This window comes from Anabas testudineus, chromosome 18, assembly GCF_900324465.2.
Source record: "Anabas testudineus chromosome 18, fAnaTes1.2, whole genome shotgun sequence".
Classification (NCBI taxonomy): domain Eukaryota; kingdom Metazoa; phylum Chordata; class Actinopteri; order Anabantiformes; family Anabantidae; genus Anabas; species Anabas testudineus.
Genome location: NC_046627.1, coordinates 10,568,435 through 10,588,664, shown reverse-complemented (window position 1 = coordinate 10,588,664; position 20,230 = coordinate 10,568,435). Strand labels below are relative to the sequence as shown.

General features: G+C 37.0%; 3 protein-coding genes across 5 annotated transcripts; 2 read left to right on the top strand and 1 right to left on the bottom strand.

Moving 5' to 3' along the window:
- Positions 1-2,002: 2,002 nt before the first annotated feature.
- Positions 2,003-5,776, top strand: LOC113168491 (low affinity immunoglobulin gamma Fc region receptor II-like). 2 transcript variants are annotated; one of them, XM_026369526.1, is made up of 9 exons: positions 2,003-2,049; positions 2,338-2,379; positions 2,858-3,109; positions 3,203-3,445; positions 3,595-3,834; positions 4,087-4,140; positions 4,382-4,498; positions 4,653-4,730; positions 4,903-5,776. In XM_026369526.1, the coding sequence occupies exons 1-9, from the start codon at positions 2,022-2,024 to the stop codon at positions 5,082-5,084; spliced, it is 1,236 nt and encodes a 411-aa protein (XP_026225311.1). In that variant the 5' UTR covers positions 2,003-2,021; the 3' UTR covers positions 5,085-5,776. The 2 variants fall into 2 exon arrangements, with proteins under 2 accessions (XP_026225311.1, XP_026225310.1); XM_026369525.1 differs by having other exon boundaries at positions 2,852-3,109.
- Positions 5,777-8,028: 2,252 nt separating this feature from the next.
- Positions 8,029-10,996, top strand: LOC113168317 (high affinity immunoglobulin gamma Fc receptor I-like). Its single transcript, XM_026369335.2, has 6 exons — positions 8,029-8,059; positions 8,145-8,204; positions 8,484-8,747; positions 8,914-9,156; positions 9,370-9,615; positions 9,777-10,996. The coding sequence occupies exons 1-6, from the start codon at positions 8,029-8,031 to the stop codon at positions 9,950-9,952; spliced, it is 1,020 nt and encodes a 339-aa protein (XP_026225120.1). The 3' UTR covers positions 9,953-10,996.
- A 72-nt stretch (positions 10,997-11,068) lies between these two features.
- Positions 11,069-13,627, bottom strand: LOC113151590 (butyrophilin subfamily 2 member A2-like). 2 transcript variants are annotated; one of them, XM_033326600.1, is made up of 7 exons: positions 13,576-13,627; positions 13,229-13,338; positions 12,643-12,978; positions 11,729-12,016; positions 11,479-11,597; positions 11,253-11,364; positions 11,069-11,087 (listed from the first exon to the last, which is right to left on the bottom strand). In XM_033326600.1, exons 2-6 carry the CDS (start codon positions 13,305-13,307, stop codon positions 11,266-11,268), a joined length of 921 nt encoding a protein of 306 aa, XP_033182491.1. In that variant the 5' UTR covers positions 13,308-13,338; positions 13,576-13,627; the 3' UTR covers positions 11,069-11,087; positions 11,253-11,265. The 2 variants fall into 2 exon arrangements, with proteins under 2 accessions (XP_033182491.1, XP_033182490.1); XM_033326599.1 differs by lacking the exon at positions 11,069-11,087 and adding an exon at positions 11,105-11,144.
- Positions 13,628-20,230: the final 6,603 nt, after the last annotated feature.

The following is a 20,230-nucleotide window of genomic DNA, read 5'->3' as shown; positions in this document are numbered from 1 at the left end:
TTTATTCACTTCCACTCTTTTTAATTTGTGTAGCCTGAGCCTTGATGCAAGAAGGGTCCAATAGCTGATTGAGTCACTGTAGACCTTTAATGTGTGGTTGAATGGTTGAATGATCATGTGGTGGATAATCTGATATTTTCACTCTTTCCCTCACACTTTTAACCATGAACTTAACGACACTGAGATACACTGGCTCCCCCCACTGTGGTTGACCTGTAATTTATGTCTGCAGTGAGAGCAGCTCTGCTTTAGTCCATAAATTAGTTAAATAAGTAAAGTGCACATAGCAATAGAAAGTAAATAATATAGTGTTCAATTCACTTTTTAACAGTGTTCTAATAACTAAGGGCGTCTTGTAGGTGCATTATGTACATTAACGAATACATGTTAACTGAAGTAATATTGTATACACACACATAATGTCAATTTTTGTTATGTGTAAATTCTAGAAAACATACCACTTTACCATTTTGTAGCCTTTCATCATCTTGTTTGCAGATTTATTACCTCTGTTGAAGCATGTTAGTAAAACTAAGACGACAGCATGGAGGAAAATGCTGACTCCACCGCGTTGAGATCTGCAGGACATCTTGTTTGTCTGAAGAGGCGGCGTGCAGAACTGAAAGATTCAAAACCACATAAAAGCAAATAGTTTTACATTTTAAGTGAGAATGATGCCATATCACCCTGCTGTAAAACATATAAAACAAGCTACTGTTGCTATTGGTATTTAATGTAATAGTGTCTTCCATGTGAACGAGTAAATACCATAAAAAATCAAATGCGTCAAACTGTTCCCCCTTTACTATGTTAGTTATAAAATAACTTCCCTGAAAATAAGAATGAATCACAACATTAATTAAAAAAAAAAAAAAGAAATTCTCACCTGTTTCTTTAGGCAGTGAGCACCACACAATCAAAGTCTGAGCACAGTGTCTTATCTACTGTCACTACTACAGTTAAAGTAGTAATACACATTGGCAAGAGAGTAACGAACAATCACTGCACAACTTAAAGAAACATTTCTACCTGCTAATTTTAGTGTTTAATCCAGTGACTGTTTAAAAACTATACTGTATTTGTGTCAGTAGTGTAATCAGATTCAAATCCCATTTTCCTTTCAGTTCATTCTGCTTTCAGTTAACACCTCTGTTAATGTGTTACAGAAATACAAAGGGTTGAACTTTAACCCAGCAGCCAGTGAAATATTCCACAGTGTAATAAAATACAGCAGCAGCCACACCTGAAGCCAGAGAGACCTGAGCCATGAACCCAGTTTTTACAGCTTTGTAACCAGACAGTGTGATAGCTTAGCAGCAGGGGGCAGAGAAGGACTTCTTATTAACGTCTGACATACAGTAAATGGATCATCCATAAAACCATAAGGTTCATGTTTATGGACTTAAATAAAATCTCTTGGCAGATATTGATACATGGTCCTTAAATTTTATTGACATTAATGCTTCCAGCAGGATGAACACAACGACCCCTTCATCCAGTCAGAATTTCAGCTTGTGTGTTTTGGCCATGAGCCGTAGTTGTTTGTGATTTTTTATTTTGATAATTGACATTTTAGTAACATGTCAAAGTCAGCATCAGAGCTACTGGTATGGCTGCAGATTCTTGTTGATATCCAGTCAGCAATCCATATGTTTTTGGCCTCTAGCAGCATCTTCTGATCTTATTATCTTACTGATAATAACTAATTTGAGCTTAGTGTGTATAATATCAGCACTACAGCGCCACAGCGTGAGAGATTTAATCAGTTTATTTAATGCTCTAGTTTGTATTTGTGTTGAAACCAAAGCCACAGTCACACAGACTTTGTTACATTACTACAGAACTGTATACTTGGCACGGAAAGTCTGTTAAAGAGATAACATGGGCCCCAAACTTTGTTTTTTTTTAAGACTGCAACTGAAGCCACTTGAGCAGCAGACTAAGAGACAGGAAGAGGAAGTTCTTACCTACATCATATTTAGCTTTAGTGCAGCCTCACACTCAGTCAGGCTGCCATCACCATGGAGGTTACAGCTCTCACCAGACTGTGTGAGTACTTAATTAGCTTCTTTTAACTTTAACTGATCACTAATCTGAACACAATTGTACTTTTTTAGATGTGTCTCTGTAAGCTCCAACATTTTAAACATGTATTCATTAAATTAAATGTGTTAAATTTGCTTTTTATCTGTCAGCAAAGTCTAAAATCATCTGACTCACTGTCTAATATTTTACATCAAAATCATGAGATACAATAAACATATATGTCAAGTTAGTCTATGATATTGAACTTGTGATGTGAACATTTACTCACACAGCTCTCCTTTGTGTCTCTAGTGCTGACTGCTTTGGTGATGCAACATTGTTCTCGGACGTCTGGTAAGTAACACCAACTAGTACTAGTATGCGGCTGCTTTAGGATATAGAGGTTTCCCTCTTTCTCCCTAACTGCTTGTTTTCTCTTTTGCTGGTTCATTTCATGTTTCTGTGTCAGCTTGTGTTCATGATTGTCTTTCGTAATGTGTCTCACATTGTTGTCTATATTTTCACTCCATGACGTATGTTGTGCCAGATTGTTAGTTAGGAAAAAGTCTTTTAGGCGGGTGTGTGCTGTGACAAAACCCATTATTATACTTCAAGTCAAGTTCTTTTACTTTTTATTTGAACACATTTATTTACATACATACATGAATAGTTTCATTCTTTTAATTATTCAGTGAATGGTGAGCAATCTTGCACTACTTTCCACTGTAAAGAAAAGTTATGTTCTTATTTTTGATGTAGAATGAAGCTTGTTTCTTTCCAGAACTGAGGTTTTTATGTTATTTCTCTGTCCCTTTTTTTGTTTCAGGCACAGGTTTTCGCATCATTCCAAACAGTCTGCAGCTCTTTGAATATAAAGAGTTGACATTTATTTGTGAGGGATTTAATGTCTCTGCTGGACTCAAAGTGAGGACCATCAAGAACATTGTTCCAAATTGTCCAAATTACATAGATACATCAAGAGCCAACTGCACCATTGACTATATCTTTGTAGGAGACAGTGGTGAATACTGGTGTGAAAGTGGAGATGGAGGAAGAAGCAACATTGTCAACATCATTGTCACTGGTATGTTTAGTGTATGTGTGTGTACAATCTCACTACAATTACAATTTATTACAGTAGTTCTATTTATGTTCTCTGTAATTCTTCTTTCATAAGATGGTCCAGTGATCCTGGAGAGTCCTGTACTTCCTGTGATGGAGGGAGATAATGTGACTTTGCGCTGTATAAACAAAGAGACTTCCTCCACCCCCACAGCTGATTTCTATAAAAATGGCATCCTCATTAAGAAAGGTTTCACAGGAAACATGGTCATCCACAATGTTTCCAAGTCTCATGAGGGCCTCTACAAATGTCGTTTTGGTGCTGGAGAATCACCAGCAAGCCCTTTGACTGTGACAGGTAAATACTGTAGAGGAGAAGACATGCTTAAGTCAAACCTAAAGACAATGTTGTGTGGTCGACCGGAATTTTCAATTTCAATGCATAGGATAGGAAACTGTAAACAGAACATGTATAATGTTTAATGATTTTTTTATACCATTGCTCAGGTGATGTGAAGCTGGAGAGTCCTGCTCTTCCTGTGACTGAGGGAGAAACTGTGACTTTGCGCTGCAGAAATCAAAGAAATCCCTTTTACCTCCAAGCTGATTTCTATAAAGATGGTAACCACATCGACATCAGCTCTACAGGAGAACTGATCATCCACAGTGTTTCTAAGTCTGATGAAGGACTTTACAAGTGCATCTCTGGAGCTGGAGAATCAGCAGTGAAACAACTGTTAGTCAAAGGTGAGACATGTTAACAGTAAATATAAAAACACTGTTTAGTGTGTAGAAAGTAAAAAGTATGCTAATGCTTTTCATTGTGTTGCCACCGCAGCTCTTTGCAGCATGGTTTTTAATGGTTTTGTTATTGTTGGTTGTGTTCGCTGCTATTATCTCACAAACAGTAAATACTTTTAACATTTGTGAGTCAGTGATTAAAAAATCTGGAAAACATGTAAAAACACTGAACTCACAGAACCTTATTTCAAATTTAAGAGCAGACCCCAAACCATCATGGCTCAGGGACAAAAACGGAAAAAGACAGAAGAGGTAAGCTAAAGCTAAAGTTTATAAGAAATACGTTATTAATGCAATTAAATCTAGAAACAGGCTCGCAATGAGAATAATAGGCCTTGTTGATGTCTTCAAATTCCTCTTCAATTCTCTCTGTTGCTGATACCCAAACATTGTCAGTTTGCTCTGTTGGTTTACTAAACTCTTTTACTGAGTCCTGTATTTATTTTATTTATTTATTTTTCTGTTTAAGCTAAATGTTTTTTCACCCTTCCAGCACCACAAAGGATTCCTTTTCTCAACTATATGTATCTCCTGTTTTGGATCGCTATCGCTGTTGTATTGATTCTGCAGCTGCTGGTGATTGGATTACTTTACTGGAAGAAACAGCTAGGTACACACCGTTTTGTTTTATCATAACAATACTGTGTATATTCACATAGTATACAATACATATCCAATACAAACATAAATTAATAACTTAATTCTTCATTATTCTGTGGAAATAAAGACCAAAAAAATAAAAAGCATTTCCTTTTGTGTTTCAGTCTTACTAGAGGTCGAGATGAGTGAGCAAAAGAACAAAGACATGTACAATCCTTCCAAAAAAGGCAAGAAACAGAAAGGTAACGTGATGCAGTTTGAGGCCAGTTGCTGAGAAAGTCTTCAGTGGTCTAACTACAGCTGGCAAGAGATACGAGTCACTTTAGGGGTCGAACCAGAAACATTTGAGAACCGCTGTGTTATAAATTCACATCACCTCAGTCAGTGATACAAATACGTGGTATTTTGTTTTAGACACTGCAGGCGCATGTGATAATTTGAGCTTCTGCCTTGAGACAAACCACAGCACAAAGCCACACACTGAAAAAGGTAAGATAGGCCCCACGACCACTGCAGATAGAAACACAGTTACAGTAATCTTGACAGTTAGCAGCAAGTGTCACTTTCATATTTTAAGATATATGTGCTCTATCTGAGAGTAAGTATGAGCCCAGCTATCTAGAATCAGTTTCAGCTATTCGACTAGTCTGGGTCCCATAAAACCAATAGTGTCAAGCAAACTCCAAAAACTAGGCCACCAGACGCTTATAAACATGGGTTTCAGCTGACTGTCTGCTTGATGTCACGTCTTTTAAGAGAACATGACATTCTCAATTAAGAACCCAATCAGCAACTGTTGCCAGTCACATGATGAAACCTCTTAATGCAAAAAATAAACCTGACATAGCACCGCAGAATACTCAGAAAACAAGTGTTTGGCTTAACAATACATTAAACCATGAAAACCTGTCGAGACTCTAACCATGTGGGATTATTGTGCTTGTGATATAGATCTGAGCTGACTACTCATGTTGAACATGTCTAGAAACAGGCTGAGATCATTTTCTTTTTTAAAGCAGTGACACGATTTTCCAGCTTTAGAGTATCTCACTCAGCACAGCTAGATCCACCAGGATCAAGAGCATTCTGCTATTAAGGAGGTATGAAAGTAACACTGATAAACGTATGTATCTTCCATCTAAGGACAGTCATATGATTTACTACAGACCTATCTGAGATATAAAAATGCAGAGAAGGTGAACTGTAATATGATGAATTATACTACACTCTCATTGGTGTATCTGTTCTTAAAATTACATGTATTTATTTTTTCTAATTTCTTTGTGTGTTACAGGTTACTGAGAACTGAGACATCTACAGAGTAAAAGACATGGAGGGACAGCACTCAAAAAAATGAAACCTAAAAAACAGCTTACATGTAACTGAGTTAAGTAAGTTGACAACTCGGTTACGCTGTTAAAATTGCTAAAATATGTTGAATGTATGCTTAGATATATTTCACAAAATCTGTAGTATGACATAATTTTGTAGTATACAGTAGTAGTTCTGTATGGTATGTATTTGCAAGAATATTGTATCTAAATGTGTTATTTTCAGAAATGTTATTGAATATAGATTAATATCCACTATTTAGAAAGTTGTGAGCTGTGATTTTTTCACCCACAATGTACAAGTTAAACAAGATTAAATTCACTTGATATATGAGACAGGTGTGTCTTGTGTTGACTGACAGTTCCTCACCATCAGGTGTCCTCACCAGTAACAGAGTTCATCTACACTTTTATTTCCTGGTGTTGCTGGTTTTCACCTTTGTTTTTTGAATTGAGTTCTCGTCTTCTAACACCTGGGTTTAATTACCAGTATGAGTTTAATCTGATATTTTAACTCTAACTTGACTTTATGGACCTCCGTTATAAAGTCATTGTAAGTTTTACTTTTTCTGATATATTCAATAAAAACTAAGAAGTTATGAAAGAAATTATGGCAGAATTGTATGGGATTGTTAGATTGTACAGGTGTTCCTAATAAAGTGGCCAGTGGGTGTACCATAATAAAGGTTTAATTCATATTTACATAGCTGAGGTCTTGTTTTATATTCAGTTCAGGACTTAAAGTATTTCTGTTCTGCTAGTTGTATTACCTTTATAGTGTCTTGTGTTTTCTTCATTGTGTTAAATGCAGCAGACAGAATGGACACTGAGCAAAACTAAAGGTAATACTGCAGCTCTTTGTGCTACACATGATTGAACACAAGATGTCACCAGTGGCTCCATCTTTACAAAGCTCTTGTTTGGAAGCCTTTAAAATCAATCACACATACTTCATGATAATGTAAGGTAGTTTAATCAAAAGTTAAAATAAGACAGATAAGAAGTCTATGTTTTACCATCAAGTCTATGCAGAGCATAGCATCAGCATCTCTGCCAATTCCAAAGCATGACACAGAGTCTGGTGGTTTAACTATTATGTTGACCATAACAGGTTTGTAAGTTCAAAAAGCTGAATCCATGCAGCAGATTCAACCTAGCAGGATAAATATGTAGTTTTTACACAGAACAACAACAGTAACAAAATCTTTATATATACTATGTTTAATGCCAGTGCAGCAGGTACTGTGGGTTAAAAAAGTAGAAGTAGAGAAAGGGTTAAATGAATAATAAAATAAACTGTGCAGTTCTTCTTGTTGTGTACAGTGTGTATATGATGTGTAACACAGTCTATAAAAGTTACGAAATTATAGCTGATGTTTGGAATAAAGAATCGAAGAGTTATGAATGTGAAGTGGAATTCAAGTCAATAAAATTTTTTAAAAAACTGTCTCTGTCACTTTTGCCATTGCAAAAACTGGTCACTATTGTTTCACACCAACTTTGTTATGAATTTTACAGGTTAGAATAAAGAGAACAAACTCAGAGTTTAATCTGTAATATAGAATTTTCAAATAGGTTTAAAGCTGGGATTAATATTCATGTGTCATCTTGTCAGATACTCCATAGTATGAATTTTCAATATATGTACAAAATCTAAAATGATGAACACATTACTATGTTTTATTGGATTTATTTACCTGTTTATGTATCAACGTCCAGAAAACTCCACTAGTTTTTTAGTGCTTTATAAAGTCATCTGCATTTTCCTGCTCCTAATGAAAAACATTAGGTTTTACTTTAGCTAGTCTGGTTTTGTGAATGTTTTTTTTTTTTTTTTTTTTCGTATTGTAGGCTGTATTTTTATGATTAGGAAGAAGCTACAACAGTGTTTCTGTGCAGGCCTGCCTTTTACATGTGTGCATGCTATTGATGAAAAGAGAAGTGACACTGTCCTACTTGTTTGAAAGCAAAACAACATAATTTTGCATTTTTGTTTAATGTTCAGATAATGTATGAAATCTTAATTAATCCAACTTTAAAATGTAAAACTTCATATACGATTGTTAGGTGTCGAATAGTTACATCTCTCAATTTAAATCTTCTGCTTCAACCCCAAAATAAATGACACAGGAAGATACTCTGACCTACATTGTATTTCGGCCCCATATCAGGTGTTGTCTGATGTTCAAACAGTCAGTGGCAAGACGGCATGGAGGCCACAGCACTCCACATCAGACTCTGTGAGTACTGAAGGTGCCCTTTTGTTATATAGTGAGATAGATCAGAAACCAACACGGGGTCATGTCTCTTTCTTTATGCCCACAGTCTTCAATGTCTTATTAATGCGGGATGTACTTGGTTGCCAGCATCATCATCTGAAACATGGTAAGTACTGCTCACTTAAGAAATTAACAGATTGTAGACATACAACTCCTCATGTTTAGGTAAAAGAGGTATGTTCTTGTTATTAGAAACATGGACAGAAAGAATTACTGTAAATTGCTGTGAATTGTTTGGGATATGCAGACACATACTGTAAAATAAAGCTTTTGCAAGTTCAAAAACAAATAGGAGATTTTTTTCTGACCGTATGAATAAGAAGATACAAAAACTGTGTTTATTTGAGAGATTTTAATTTATTAATTGTTGCTCTCTTCCGGTCAGATGCAACTTTTCTTCAGGTCCTTCCGTCCAGACTGCAATTCTTTGAATATGAGACCATCTCTTTAATCTGTGAGGGGTTTAACGTCTCAGCTAAATGGAAAGGCTTGAGCAACACTGAGGAAATTATTCCCATATGCGTGAACAGCACTGGGACACCAACAGTAAACTGCACCATTTATAATGTGTTTGAGGCAGACAGCGGCGTCTACTGGTGTGAATCTGGACTAGGAGAGAGAAGCAACGCTGTCAACATTACTGTCACTGGTACGTTTACTGTATGTGCAGACTGTGAATCAAATTTAAGCAGTTAATCTTGCAGAACTACTTCTACAAAACTCACTCACTCAAAATCTTGATTACTGAGAATTTATTTTAAAATTCTCTGCGGTAAAAACATAGTTTTTTTTTTTTGACTTTGTACATATTTCAGCTGGTTCTGTGATCCTGGAGAGTCCTGCTCTTCCTGTGTTGGAAGGAGAAATTGTGACTCTGCACTGTAGAGAGGAGGCGACTGCTTTTAACTACATAGCAGATTTCTACAAGAACGGTCTCCTAATCCACGCCAGCTATTCCGGGAAGATGACGATCCACAACGTTTCCAGGGCTGATGAAGGACTTTACAAGTGCAGAATCCCTGAAGCTGGAGAATCAGCTGGGAGTTGGCTGACTGTAGGTAAGAGAAGGCATTTTTAATTTATGTTTTGTGTTAGTTTATGTTTGTTTATTTTATATTTATTTGCAGTAGAGGGCATAAAAACTGAAGCACTGAAGTCAAGATTTTACCCTACACAATACTGGCCTCCATTACCATTTTTTCTTTAATCTCTGTATTAATTGTATGAGTCATCAACTTCCCATTTAAGCAGTTTTCTTCTTTATTGTTCAGCAAGTTCTGTGATCCTGGAGACTCCGGTCCATCCTGTGATTGAGGGGGAAGCTGCAACTCTGCATTGCAGACTCAAGTCTTCGCCCGCTAAATTCCCAGCTGTCTTCTATAAGGACGGCCTCTTCATTGGAACCAGCTCCACTGGAAACATGTCTATCCACAGAGTCTATATGTCTCATGAGGGACTGTACAAATGTCACATCTCTGGAGTCGGAGAATCACCACAGAGCTGGCTGACTGTCAGAGGTGAGATACCATTAAGTTAATAGTATTAGAGTCAATAAAATGAAAGTAGTTATTCAAAAATAAAAGACTGTTGAACAAGGTGTTAGCATTATAAGTTTAGTAGCTTGAAATTAACATTACTGTTGCTAAGTCCTCTTCAATCCCCTTTTTCTTCTTTGCAGCATTTCACACAGAGACCTGCTTAGACCACTTCTTTTATTTTTTCCTGCTCTTAAAAACAGCTTCCACCGTTGTGTTGGCGGCTCTGCTGCTGCTGCTGGTGGGGCTATATCACTGTTCACAGAAATGCTGTGCAGAAAAAAGACCTCAGGGAAACAGTGTTTGCGGATTTATTTAGATATGAATTATTAAAATGAGTTTGCTTAAGTGTGTAGCTCAGTTGTCAGAGCAGCAGTCTACAAACTGTAGGGCTAGTGGTTCACGGTTCCACCACGCTACAAGACACCAAAGCTCCTTATGAAAGCCAATATGTACTACTGAAGGGGGATCAATAAAACATGTGTTTATTATTATTATTTAGATGCTATAGATGTGATAATAAAGTGTGCATTCCACACATGCAAACCCTACAAGAGAACAACAGGCAGTAATAAAGGTTCAAGTTAACACATATAACTTATTTCAGCTTTTGGTTCAACTTTTACTTAACTTTATTTATTGTCTGCAAAAATATTTGAATGTTTAATGTCGGCTTTGTTCATGTTAATGGAGATAAAGTCATCAACTGTGTTAATATTCACATGTCGTTCCAGTGGATGATGAGTTCAATTTAAGATACAAGAAGGAAGAATCAGTGGTTAAATAGTACAAGTAGTTTAAACTGTTAATAACATAGTTAAATAATTTATATATACTAACGTTTATCTGTGACTTATAACATGCTATGTGTGTTTCTTTGTGGGAAATGTCAAATGTAAACTTGTATTTTGTGTCACTTGCTAATGTTTATTTTAATCTCTACTCTGTGAGAAGGTCATTGTGTGTGCATCAAAAACAACAGTTCTCATAAGTTAAACAAAGACACGAGTGGCAGTTTTTTAACAACGCAACCTGTTAACAGCAGTTTCTATTCAAGTCTCACACTCTACATAGACACAGTACCATCTGACCGTGTTTATGTTTGATGCCACAGTGCCAACCACAGCATCTCTACCTCTCTATCAATAGAGTTTTTGGGTTTGATTCAGCGATGGGGTTGCTGTTGAGAACAACCACAACAGTATCAGTGTGGTACCTGCTTCAACAATGGACTCTCAGATGTTTTATCAAGTAGGTGCCAACATGACAGAATACTGTTACAGTTGTTGTGGGTAGATCATCTGCTTTGGATGCAGAAGGTATGGGGTTGAAACCCCACCACAGACACCAGGTGTGTCCTTGAGCGAGACACTCCACGCTAGCTCCCCGAGCGCTGTATGTAGCTGCCCACTGCTCCCCCAGGGGATGGGTTAAATGCAGAGGACAAATTTCATCTGTAACATGTAAATGTGACAAATGACGAATAAAGCTGTTTCTGTTTCTGTTGTTGTCTGTTGAAAAGGAAAAAAAAACACTATCTGAAACAACTACACCGTCACCTGGTTTATTAGTTGTTGAAATTAAAACTCAGCATTTGTTGTTTTGTTTTTCATACTTACATTGTAGTCAAACTTAAACATTTTGTCTTTTTGCTTGTTTCCGTGCCTGTACTGATCTTCTTTTGTTGTCCCTTTCCATCAGTGATTCAGGTTCAGCGGTTTGTTCTGCATTCTGTAAGCACACAAAAACTCAGAATCTGCAATACCCAACAAACCTTTTTTTTTTTTTTATTAAAACCTAATATAAAGCACATCATCACTAAAAAGCACTCATGTTATGACTTACAGATTTTTTCCATTTCCACCAAACTCCAACTGCAAGACCGCACAAAATCAAAATAAACAAAATAATGACAAAGATCTTGACACAACCGGATGAACCTGGCAGCAGCGGGAAGAAATCAGCTGAAAGGATAAAAGGAGAAACAACTCAAAATTTTACACATTAACAAAGTCACTCTGCAACTGTCAATATCTAATTCAAGTCAAAGAGATGTTTGAGGGACTGATAGTGAGATTTCCGGCTGAGGTCTCACCTGAAAAGCGAATCTGTGTCTCTCTGGTCTGGTTGATGTTTCTCTGTTGGACTCTACAGGTGATGTTGTTGCTGTGTCTCTTCTCCACAGTCACTCTGCTGCTGACAGTATAGAGGTCATCAGGACCTCTGACTGTCTCTGTAGGTCCAGCAGAGAGGATCTTTCCCTCAGCGTCCAGCCACAACAGCTCAGGCTCTGGATACCAGCCTTTAGACTCACACTGTAAAACCACTCCACCCTTATCTCCATCAATCCCTGTTAAACTGATGATAGGTGAGGCAGCAGCACCTGATTAAAAGACCAATTAAATTATGTTGAATGATCTTTTTTCACATAAATTTTTCACAATATATTTCAAGGATGTGTAATGACAGTGACAAAGTAGCAACACTGCATGACTGGGAACTGTGTAAACAAATGTGACAGGGAACTCTAAAAGGATCAGTATGTGAGTGTTGCTTTGGAAAAAAAGCAGGTGCCAAGTTACTTGTTGTGACAAGTTTTAGTTGCACATTTTCTATATATAAAGTGAGCTCATGAAGACGGGCTGAGCTGCACAATTTGCATGTCATAACATAATTTACATGTTATCTCAGAGTATGAAAATATTCAACAGCTCCTTTTTTATGTTTTTTTTTTTTTTTGGCAGCAGCATCTATGGCTGGAGGCTTTATTTATTTTTTATTTTTTATGTTTTCAGGCTGTCCTTCCACTTATACATCCCAATTTCCTGTTGGAATTGCTTTAAAATCTGCACCTCCACTTGGACTCAAGGGTGAACCAATTAGATTTTGTGGTTCAGTTGTATGCCTCTGCTGACCATTGGAAGTTGCAATTTTCATGGGCTGATTCATGGGCATAGAAATGTACTTATTGATGTTTAATTTAACATAGAGTAGACATCATTTTCTCACCAACAACAAGCTCTGCAGAAGACTCGTGCAGTGTTGGAACAAAGCATCTGTACTTTCCTTCATCAGAAAGTTTCACTTTGGAGAGAGTTAGTGAAATGTCCCCACGCTTCAGTTTGCTCATTGACACCGACGTTCGCCCCTTGTAGGACGGATGTTTCTGACTTGCTAGTTCCACACCATCACGCCACACATAAACAAATCTGGGGTCCAGCTTTGGTCTCGCCCACTCCACCGTCATGTCTGTAGCATCCACGGCAGGTTCCAGCTGGCATGGTAAAATAATGTCATCCCCAACAGTTGCCACTATTGGCTGAGGTGAGACCACCTGAGACTGACCTGAGGAAGAAACACATCTGTTTTAACTGTCACACAGAGAAACTGTTGTGGTTTTTGCAGCCCAGTTAGGAAAAGTCAGATAATATTAAAATGAGCTGCTGAAGTCGGGCAACTGTTAGGACTGTAGTTTGCATATAAAATGTATGACATATTGTGCTTTTTTCCTTAACTAAATCTTATTTAGAAGTTTATTTTAAGTTGTTGTTAGGTTGTTACTGATCTGTCTGTGTTTGTGTGTACAGTAAGTTACCTTCAAACGAGGGTGTCAAGTGATGGATGACCACAATCAGCAGTGAGCGTACTATGTGAAAATTTACAGCATAGCCCATCTTTCAAATGTCATCTCCTGACTTCTGAAAGCTAAATGATGAGTACAATGTTAATTCACAAACATGAAAGAAGTATAATAGTATAAGACATAATTTCTAGTATCAAAAAGCATTAAACTGTAAAAGACAAATGCAGTCACAAAAAAACTGCATCACAGCTTGCTGCATATTAACTGTTCATAGACACCACATGTACAGCTAAATGGAACTATAAGCAACATTTTAGTGAGGTACAACACACTCAAGACATAAACACACTGCTTTATACCTGGAAAATTTACAGTACTTGCTCTGACAGAGTCCTTCCCCGCTGGGTCCTGTATCTCATACTGTGCTGAGAATTTTCTGTAACCAACTAGATGTACATGGTCAAAATTTGCATGTTGCATGTTAGCCAATGAAAACCATTTGGAGAAAGGTGCAGACTCACAACTGTTACAATTTTGAGCTGTTCATTTCATCAGCAGAACAGTATGGTTTAGTGAAAATTATAAGTATATAGTCACACAGATTAATAATCACCCCAGTTTTTAGAGACATTGATGATAACCAATTGACCAAAGAAAAAATTATTGCGATATCCTGCAAGGGGCAGTGTTGGTTCACTGGGTGACTTCAGAGAGTTAATGAGCACAAGGCTGGGTGATAGTGACAATAAATGAATACAAGCATTACAGGCTAATTTGTGTCCTTGGGGTTCAGATATATATTATCCGTATTCTCATTTATGTTAACGGTCTTAGTAACTATGGGGACTATAAGAAAAATAACATAACACAGCAGTAAGGTGACAAACTAACACAAGGTTCCTCTACATGACACAACCTGGGTGACTATTGTATTTCTTGCATTGCATTGCATGCAGAGGTAGGTTGGGGTGAGGAGGAGGGTCTCATCTACATTTCACCACAGCTGTAAGTGAGTTAGAAGCTCAGACACTCAGCAGGAAGACGTCATGGAGACCACAACTCTAATCAGACTGTGTGAGTACCTAGTCTATCTCTGTGTAATGTTACATTTAGAAATATGCTGCAGTTGCAGTTATTCTTCACTATATTGTTGAAGTGCCTTTCAATAGTGAGCAGAACACTGCAAATTAATTTACAGAGTCTGCACCAACCATGTTGAAGTTAATATCTGATACACAGCTTCTAACATTTGTCTCTCCAGTGATGAATGCATTGTGTCTACCTGTTATAAGAGGTCTGGAAGCTCAAAAAGCTGGTGAGTAAATAAATTACATTAAAATAATATTTCACGTAATTGATTCACAAATACGCGTCTTGTCTCTTCTGCCCTGTTTTAAAGTGTCATTTAATATTTTTACACATAATACAAATACAAGGTAAGAAGTACATCTCAAACTTTGTTAACAAATGCACTTCAAAGATCACCAACACCCAGGTGATCACCCAGTAATACATGCTTCTGTTTCCCTGAGCTGCACCAGATAGACAGACAGACACCTTCTGCTGTTGGCTCTGTTTTACAATATTTCTTTCTATGTGTTGATCAGCTGACTGTGTGATACTGGAGAGTCCTCTCTTTACGGTGATGGAGGGTGATGATGTGACTCTGCGCTGCAGAAACACGAGGCCTTTAATCAACGTAACAGCTGACTTCTATAAGGATGGTGTTCTAATCATGAGAAGTGATACAGGAAACATGACCATCCACCGTGTTTCCAAGTCTGATGAAGGGTTCTACAAATGTAATATCTCTGGAGCTGGAGAATCACCGGTGAACTTGCTGAATGTCAGAGGTGAGGCAATAATAAAAAAAATCTATAATACCTGTAATACTGAAGGAAAGATGATGACAAGTGTTTTTCAAATGTGGGCTAGCTGGTGCTGTCATCCTGGAGAGTCCTACTAACCCTGTGATGGAGGGAGACTCTGTGATTCTTCGCTGTATGAAGAGTAAAACTCCCATTAACCATATAGCTGATTTTTATAAGGATGGTGTCTACATTGCAACTGGCTATATAGGATCAATAACCATTTCCAGCGTTTCCAAGTCGGATGAAGGACTTTACAAGTGCAGCATCTCTGGAGCTGGAGAATCACCAGAGAGATGGCTGAATGTCAAAGGTGAGAGCAAATAAATGTTGTATGTAGATTATACATAACACTGTGAACATGGCTCAGTGCACAAAACTGTGTTTCAAATAGGAACTGTAAGACATAAAATCGGTCCTATCTATTAGTAAATTTCTTCCTTGATATTACAGGTTAACCGTATAGTTTTAAAGGGGCATTACCAACATACATTCTTTCATGGTTGGTTCACCATGTGCATTTTGAGCTATTGACTCCACTATTATCATGTCACATTACTTTTTTTTCTGACTTACATGCTGACCAGTTGCCGTGATGCTGGAGAGTCCGGCCCTTCCAGTGATTGAGGGTGAAGTTGTGACTCTGCTCTGTAGAAACAAGATGACGACGAACACCACAGCTATTTTTTACAGGAATGGCCTTTTTATTGGGAGCAGCTCCACAGGAAACATAACCATCCAAAGTATTTCAAAGTCTGATGAAGGAAACTACAAGTGTCGCATCTCTGGAGCTCGAGAATCATCTGAGAATTGGGTAGCTGTCAGAGGTAAGATAAACTATCAAATTCATAAATATTAATTATGTTTTTAATATAAGATTTATAATCTTTTATATAAATGTTATTGGAACCCAACACCCCAAAGTTTGCATAAAAAATGTAGATTTAATCTCTAAAATATTTTTTTTTTTTTTCTGTGTAACGTGGGAATGGCTTTCAATTGTCTTTTCAGAATGCCCAAAAAAGAATATGCCCCTATGTTATGACCAACTTCCTGTTCTGCTTTACCTACTGGTGAGGACTGTTGCCACTGTTTCATGGGTTGCTTTGTTGCTGCTGGTGTTGAGAAAACGCAACAGTTCACAACACTGAGGTAAAAATGTAATATCATGTTTTCTAATGTTTGGTGTTCTACATGATTTGCACCATGTGTTTTGTTGATGTAGATTTAGGAAGAAAAGATAAAGAGAACATAGTGTCATCAGTATAATGGCAGAGGTAATGTTATTGTTCTATTAGAAATAAGGTGAACTGAAAATAAAAAGGCGTCTAAAGGATTGAACCCTGAATAATTCAACAAGTTCAACACTGTAAAGATTTCTAATACTGGAAGACAGTGGTTGCTATGATTACTGAATAACTATTATACAATTAAGAGATATATGGAGTTTACTGTCACAAATTTGGGAAAAAACACATTAAAATATTTCATTGTCTGTATTTTTATAATTTCCACAGATGACTAATCTGTACTGAGGAGAAACTCAGATGACTTTCAAGTAAATCCAACAAAAAATAAACAATGTGACTCTGATTTTACTAAGATGTTAAATAACGAGTACTAAATTGCATGTCCACTCTGGAAAATGGACTGTATTGGTATTTAAATGAGAAGTTTGCATGTTTCCTTGGTGCCCATGAGTAGATCGAGATCGAGAAAAAATGGAGCTGTTAGGGTTGAGCTTATAATCACTTTGATCATCTTACATTATTGCAGGAAGAAACACTGTTTGGAACGATTGTTCCTATAACTGTCAGAAAACCTACAACCGCATTTCATTTAGTGCATTCAGGGCAAGCTGATAGCAGAGTCAGCAGAATGTGCACACTTACACATAAATATGTACTCATCCTGTCTAGCATCAGGTAAAGTATGGCTTACTTTTATGAAAGATGCAGGCAAAACCTTTAATAATAATAATGAATACTTTATTGATCCCCTTGGGGAAATTGTGGGTGGACAGCTGCTAGACGGTATGTCAGCGCTACACAACGGGGTTTCGGTGTCTTGTCCAAGGACACCTCAGCAGTAGCTGAACTGTTTTGTGGATCATTGTGTGTCTTTTGGCGTAAAAAATTCATTCTCCCATATTGCTGTGGGTGCATTAAATATTTAGGCATCATAACTTGCTGTAGTTAATTCAGCGTCAAATGATCGGCTTGTAGTTAAGCAGGCAGCGCTAACAAATTTGGGCTAATTGTGTATGGTCTGCAAATGCCCCCCCCCCCCCCCTCCGTAATGACCCTAACTAACCCAGCATCCCCAAACTGGATCCTTAGAAATAAGATGTGTTTGTCCACCATTCTAAATTAGCTATTGTCATTTTTGGTTCGTTTCAAGTTTGTACGCATAAACCTTTAGTACATCGAGGCCTCCGTGTGTAATTTTCACCTTACTGAGTCAAGTATGAGAGGTATGTTTAAAGATTTGACAAAATATTTCTTTGTCTTCTGCAGAGTTGTTGGTATTATAAGTTGTGTGTGTTTCTTGTATGTTTATTTTCAGAAGTAAACCTATAGTGATTTATTTTTGTTTGATATTTTAATAACACCAATGTGTAGACCTGTTGTGAAGTTTCTCATGGGTGAACAGGTTAAGATGTTATAAGTAGTTAGAAACCACGAACCTCTGAATGTTCTACGGTTTTATTTTTATGTGAAGTTTTGCATCCACACACATGCTGTCTACTCTGAGTAGTGGAAGTATTTCTGTAACCTTATGCAGAATAACCACACCATAGCTACATGTCTTTGAAGTTGTGGGTTATGTCACACAGCACATAGTACAGAGGTCTACTTTGATGCTGAAACCTATTTGTCTCAAAGTATTTTGTGTATCTGTCAAGTCAGTAGAAAATAAGTTATGTGAAAATGTGTAGACTATCTCACTTAAACAACTTGGAAACACCAGGCCGCATCTCGCCCCACACAAAGACTGTTATTGTGGAAACACTGTGTTGAATATGTGCAAGACCAACGTGCTCATCCTGGATTTCAGGAAATTCCACAATTTTGGGACAGTGACATTTTTTCAGAAAAAAAGTGTAAAGTGTACTGTAGCTTTACAGAACTATTATAAAAACATAACATAACATAATGTATTTATTTACCATGTCTAATAATATTTGTTTTTCAGTAAGTTTTGAATGATATGACTGAACTTTTATAAGTGAGTATTCGTTTGTATTAGATGTATTGTAATAATGGATCATATTCATTAAAATTTACCAAAAGAAATAACTCATAATGTCTGTTGTTATCTTGGCAACCTGAAGGAAGTAAATGTTTGACATGTGGTAGTTGATTTACTAGAGAGGGAACACGTAGGAGTGACTAAAATGAGACTTTCCAACTGTGAGAAAGTAGCACTGAACTTAGACATACTGTGAAGGGTAACAAACAAATCAACATGTTACATACTGCAGATAGGAATGAAAGAATTAGAGTCATTCTCTGTTCTATAAACAATCTAGGTACAAAATCATGTCCAAACTGTGATATAAGCAAAAAAGCAAACCAAAAAAATTTAAATAGTCATTTTTAATAGTACCTCACATAGGCAGCAACAACATTTCCGTTTAGGTTATCAGACCTTCCGAAATCATTAGCTCTGCAAGTCAAGACACTAAGATCTTTCTTTAGTTTCTATTTATTATGTGGATTCTGAGTGCTAGTAAGCCGTCTTACACAAAGCAGTTATTAAACATAACAGAGCTGATCAGTAAAGAACCCGTCTGTGTAACAGGAAATATGACATTTAGTATAACAGTTCTCATGTCTAATTTAGCTTGAACAAGAAGAGGAGGGTCTTAACGTTAGTTTATTCTAATGTTCAGTCAATTGACAAAAAGACCACATGGACATTACATCGGTCTGGACCAGACAGTGTGAGTAAAGTCTCTCTTTCTCACTCTCTTTGAATATAATGAGACAAAAACTTTAAAACTAATTTGCAGAATTAATCATGTGAATAATAGTCCCATGACACACACTTAAAATTATTAAAATAATATTAGTGCATAATATAGAGCAATAAAAAAAAATTTATACTTGAGATACGTATAGGGTCAATCTTGAGATGTAATTGGCTGTATTATGTATAAGGTTGTTTTTATTTTCCCCTTTAGTTACGAGCGTGTTAGTTCTGATTGTAGTCAGTTCAAGTTCAGATCTGTTATGGTTGGAAAAACAGTAAGTAGTTTTTAACTGCATGAACATACAAGTGATTTTGTTTTCTATCATACGTTCAAATTACGGTTATATAAATGTCATCTTTATTTTCCCTTCTCTGTTCTCTCATGTCTCAGATTCAGTTTTACCTCATATTGACCCAAACAGACTGCAGTTCTTTGAATATGACACTATCTCTGTAAAGTGTGAGCAGTCTGGTGGCTCTGCTGACTGGAGAGTGATGAAGAAGCTGAAGAACAATCCTGTAAACGCTACTCAATGGGAAACATCCACAGGATCTCTAGTTATTCAAGTCGCCTTTGAGTCAGACAGTGGTGAATACTGGTGTGAAAATACAAACGGGACAATGAGCGAAAGCATCAACATCTCAGTCACAGGTATCAGCCAGTAAATAAAATGTCTCTTAATTCTGGGAAACATTTGTTTACAGGCCTGTAACTGAATGTCAGCAGTTACAGGACATTCTTAGAAACCTACCTGCTTTCTCTCACTTTATATATGAAATGTGATTTTATCTTCTTCATGTTCAGCTGGTTCTGTGGTCCTGGACATTCCTGCTGTTCCCATGATGGAGGGAGATGATGGGATTCTGCACTGCAGGAACAAGAAGATCCACAACTCGCAGCTTGCAGTTGATTTCTATAAAGACGGCCTCCTCATCAGGGATATGAAGGAAATCTGCCTATTTTCAATGTGTCCAAATCTCACTGAAGGACTGTTCAAATGCATCATCTCTGAAGCTGAATCACCAGAGAGTTGGCTGACCGTCAGCTGTGAGAGAGACCTAATAAGTTTTATGTATGACGTAGTAAATTAATTAAGTCAAAGAATTAAGTTTATTGTAGACAGTGACACTTTGAATGTCCACATATTCTTTGCTCAGCTAAAGAGATCTC

Bases quoted from the DNA above. Each gene is read 5' to 3' on its own strand.
- LOC113168491 (XM_026369525.1), top strand. From the start codon at position 2,022: ATGGAGGTTACAGCTCTCACCAGACTGT. The intron at 3,446-3,594 runs GTAAATACTGTA...ACCATTGCTCAG, and splicing joins AAGCCCTTTGACTGTGACAG to GTGATGTGAAGCTGGAGAGT. The intron at 4,141-4,381 runs GTAAGCTAAAGC...TCACCCTTCCAG, and splicing joins AACGGAAAAAGACAGAAGAG to CACCACAAAGGATTCCTTTT.
- LOC113168317 (XM_026369335.2), top strand. From the start codon at position 8,029: ATGGAGGCCACAGCACTCCACATCAGACTCT. The intron at 8,060-8,144 runs GTGAGTACTGAA...TTATGCCCACAG, and splicing joins AGCACTCCACATCAGACTCT to TCTTCAATGTCTTATTAATG. The intron at 8,205-8,483 runs GTAAGTACTGCT...TCTTCCGGTCAG, and splicing joins GCATCATCATCTGAAACATG to ATGCAACTTTTCTTCAGGTC.
- LOC113151590 (XM_033326600.1), bottom strand. From the start codon at position 13,307: ATGGGCTATGCTGTAAATTTTCACATAGTACGCTCACTGCTGATTGTG. The intron at 12,979-13,228 runs GTAACTTACTGT...TTTCTTCCTCAG, and splicing joins CTTGACACCCTCGTTTGAAG to GTCAGTCTCAGGTGGTCTCA. The intron at 11,598-11,728 runs GTGAGACCTCAG...TTATCCTTTCAG, and splicing joins GACACAGATTCGCTTTTCAG to CTGATTTCTTCCCGCTGCTG.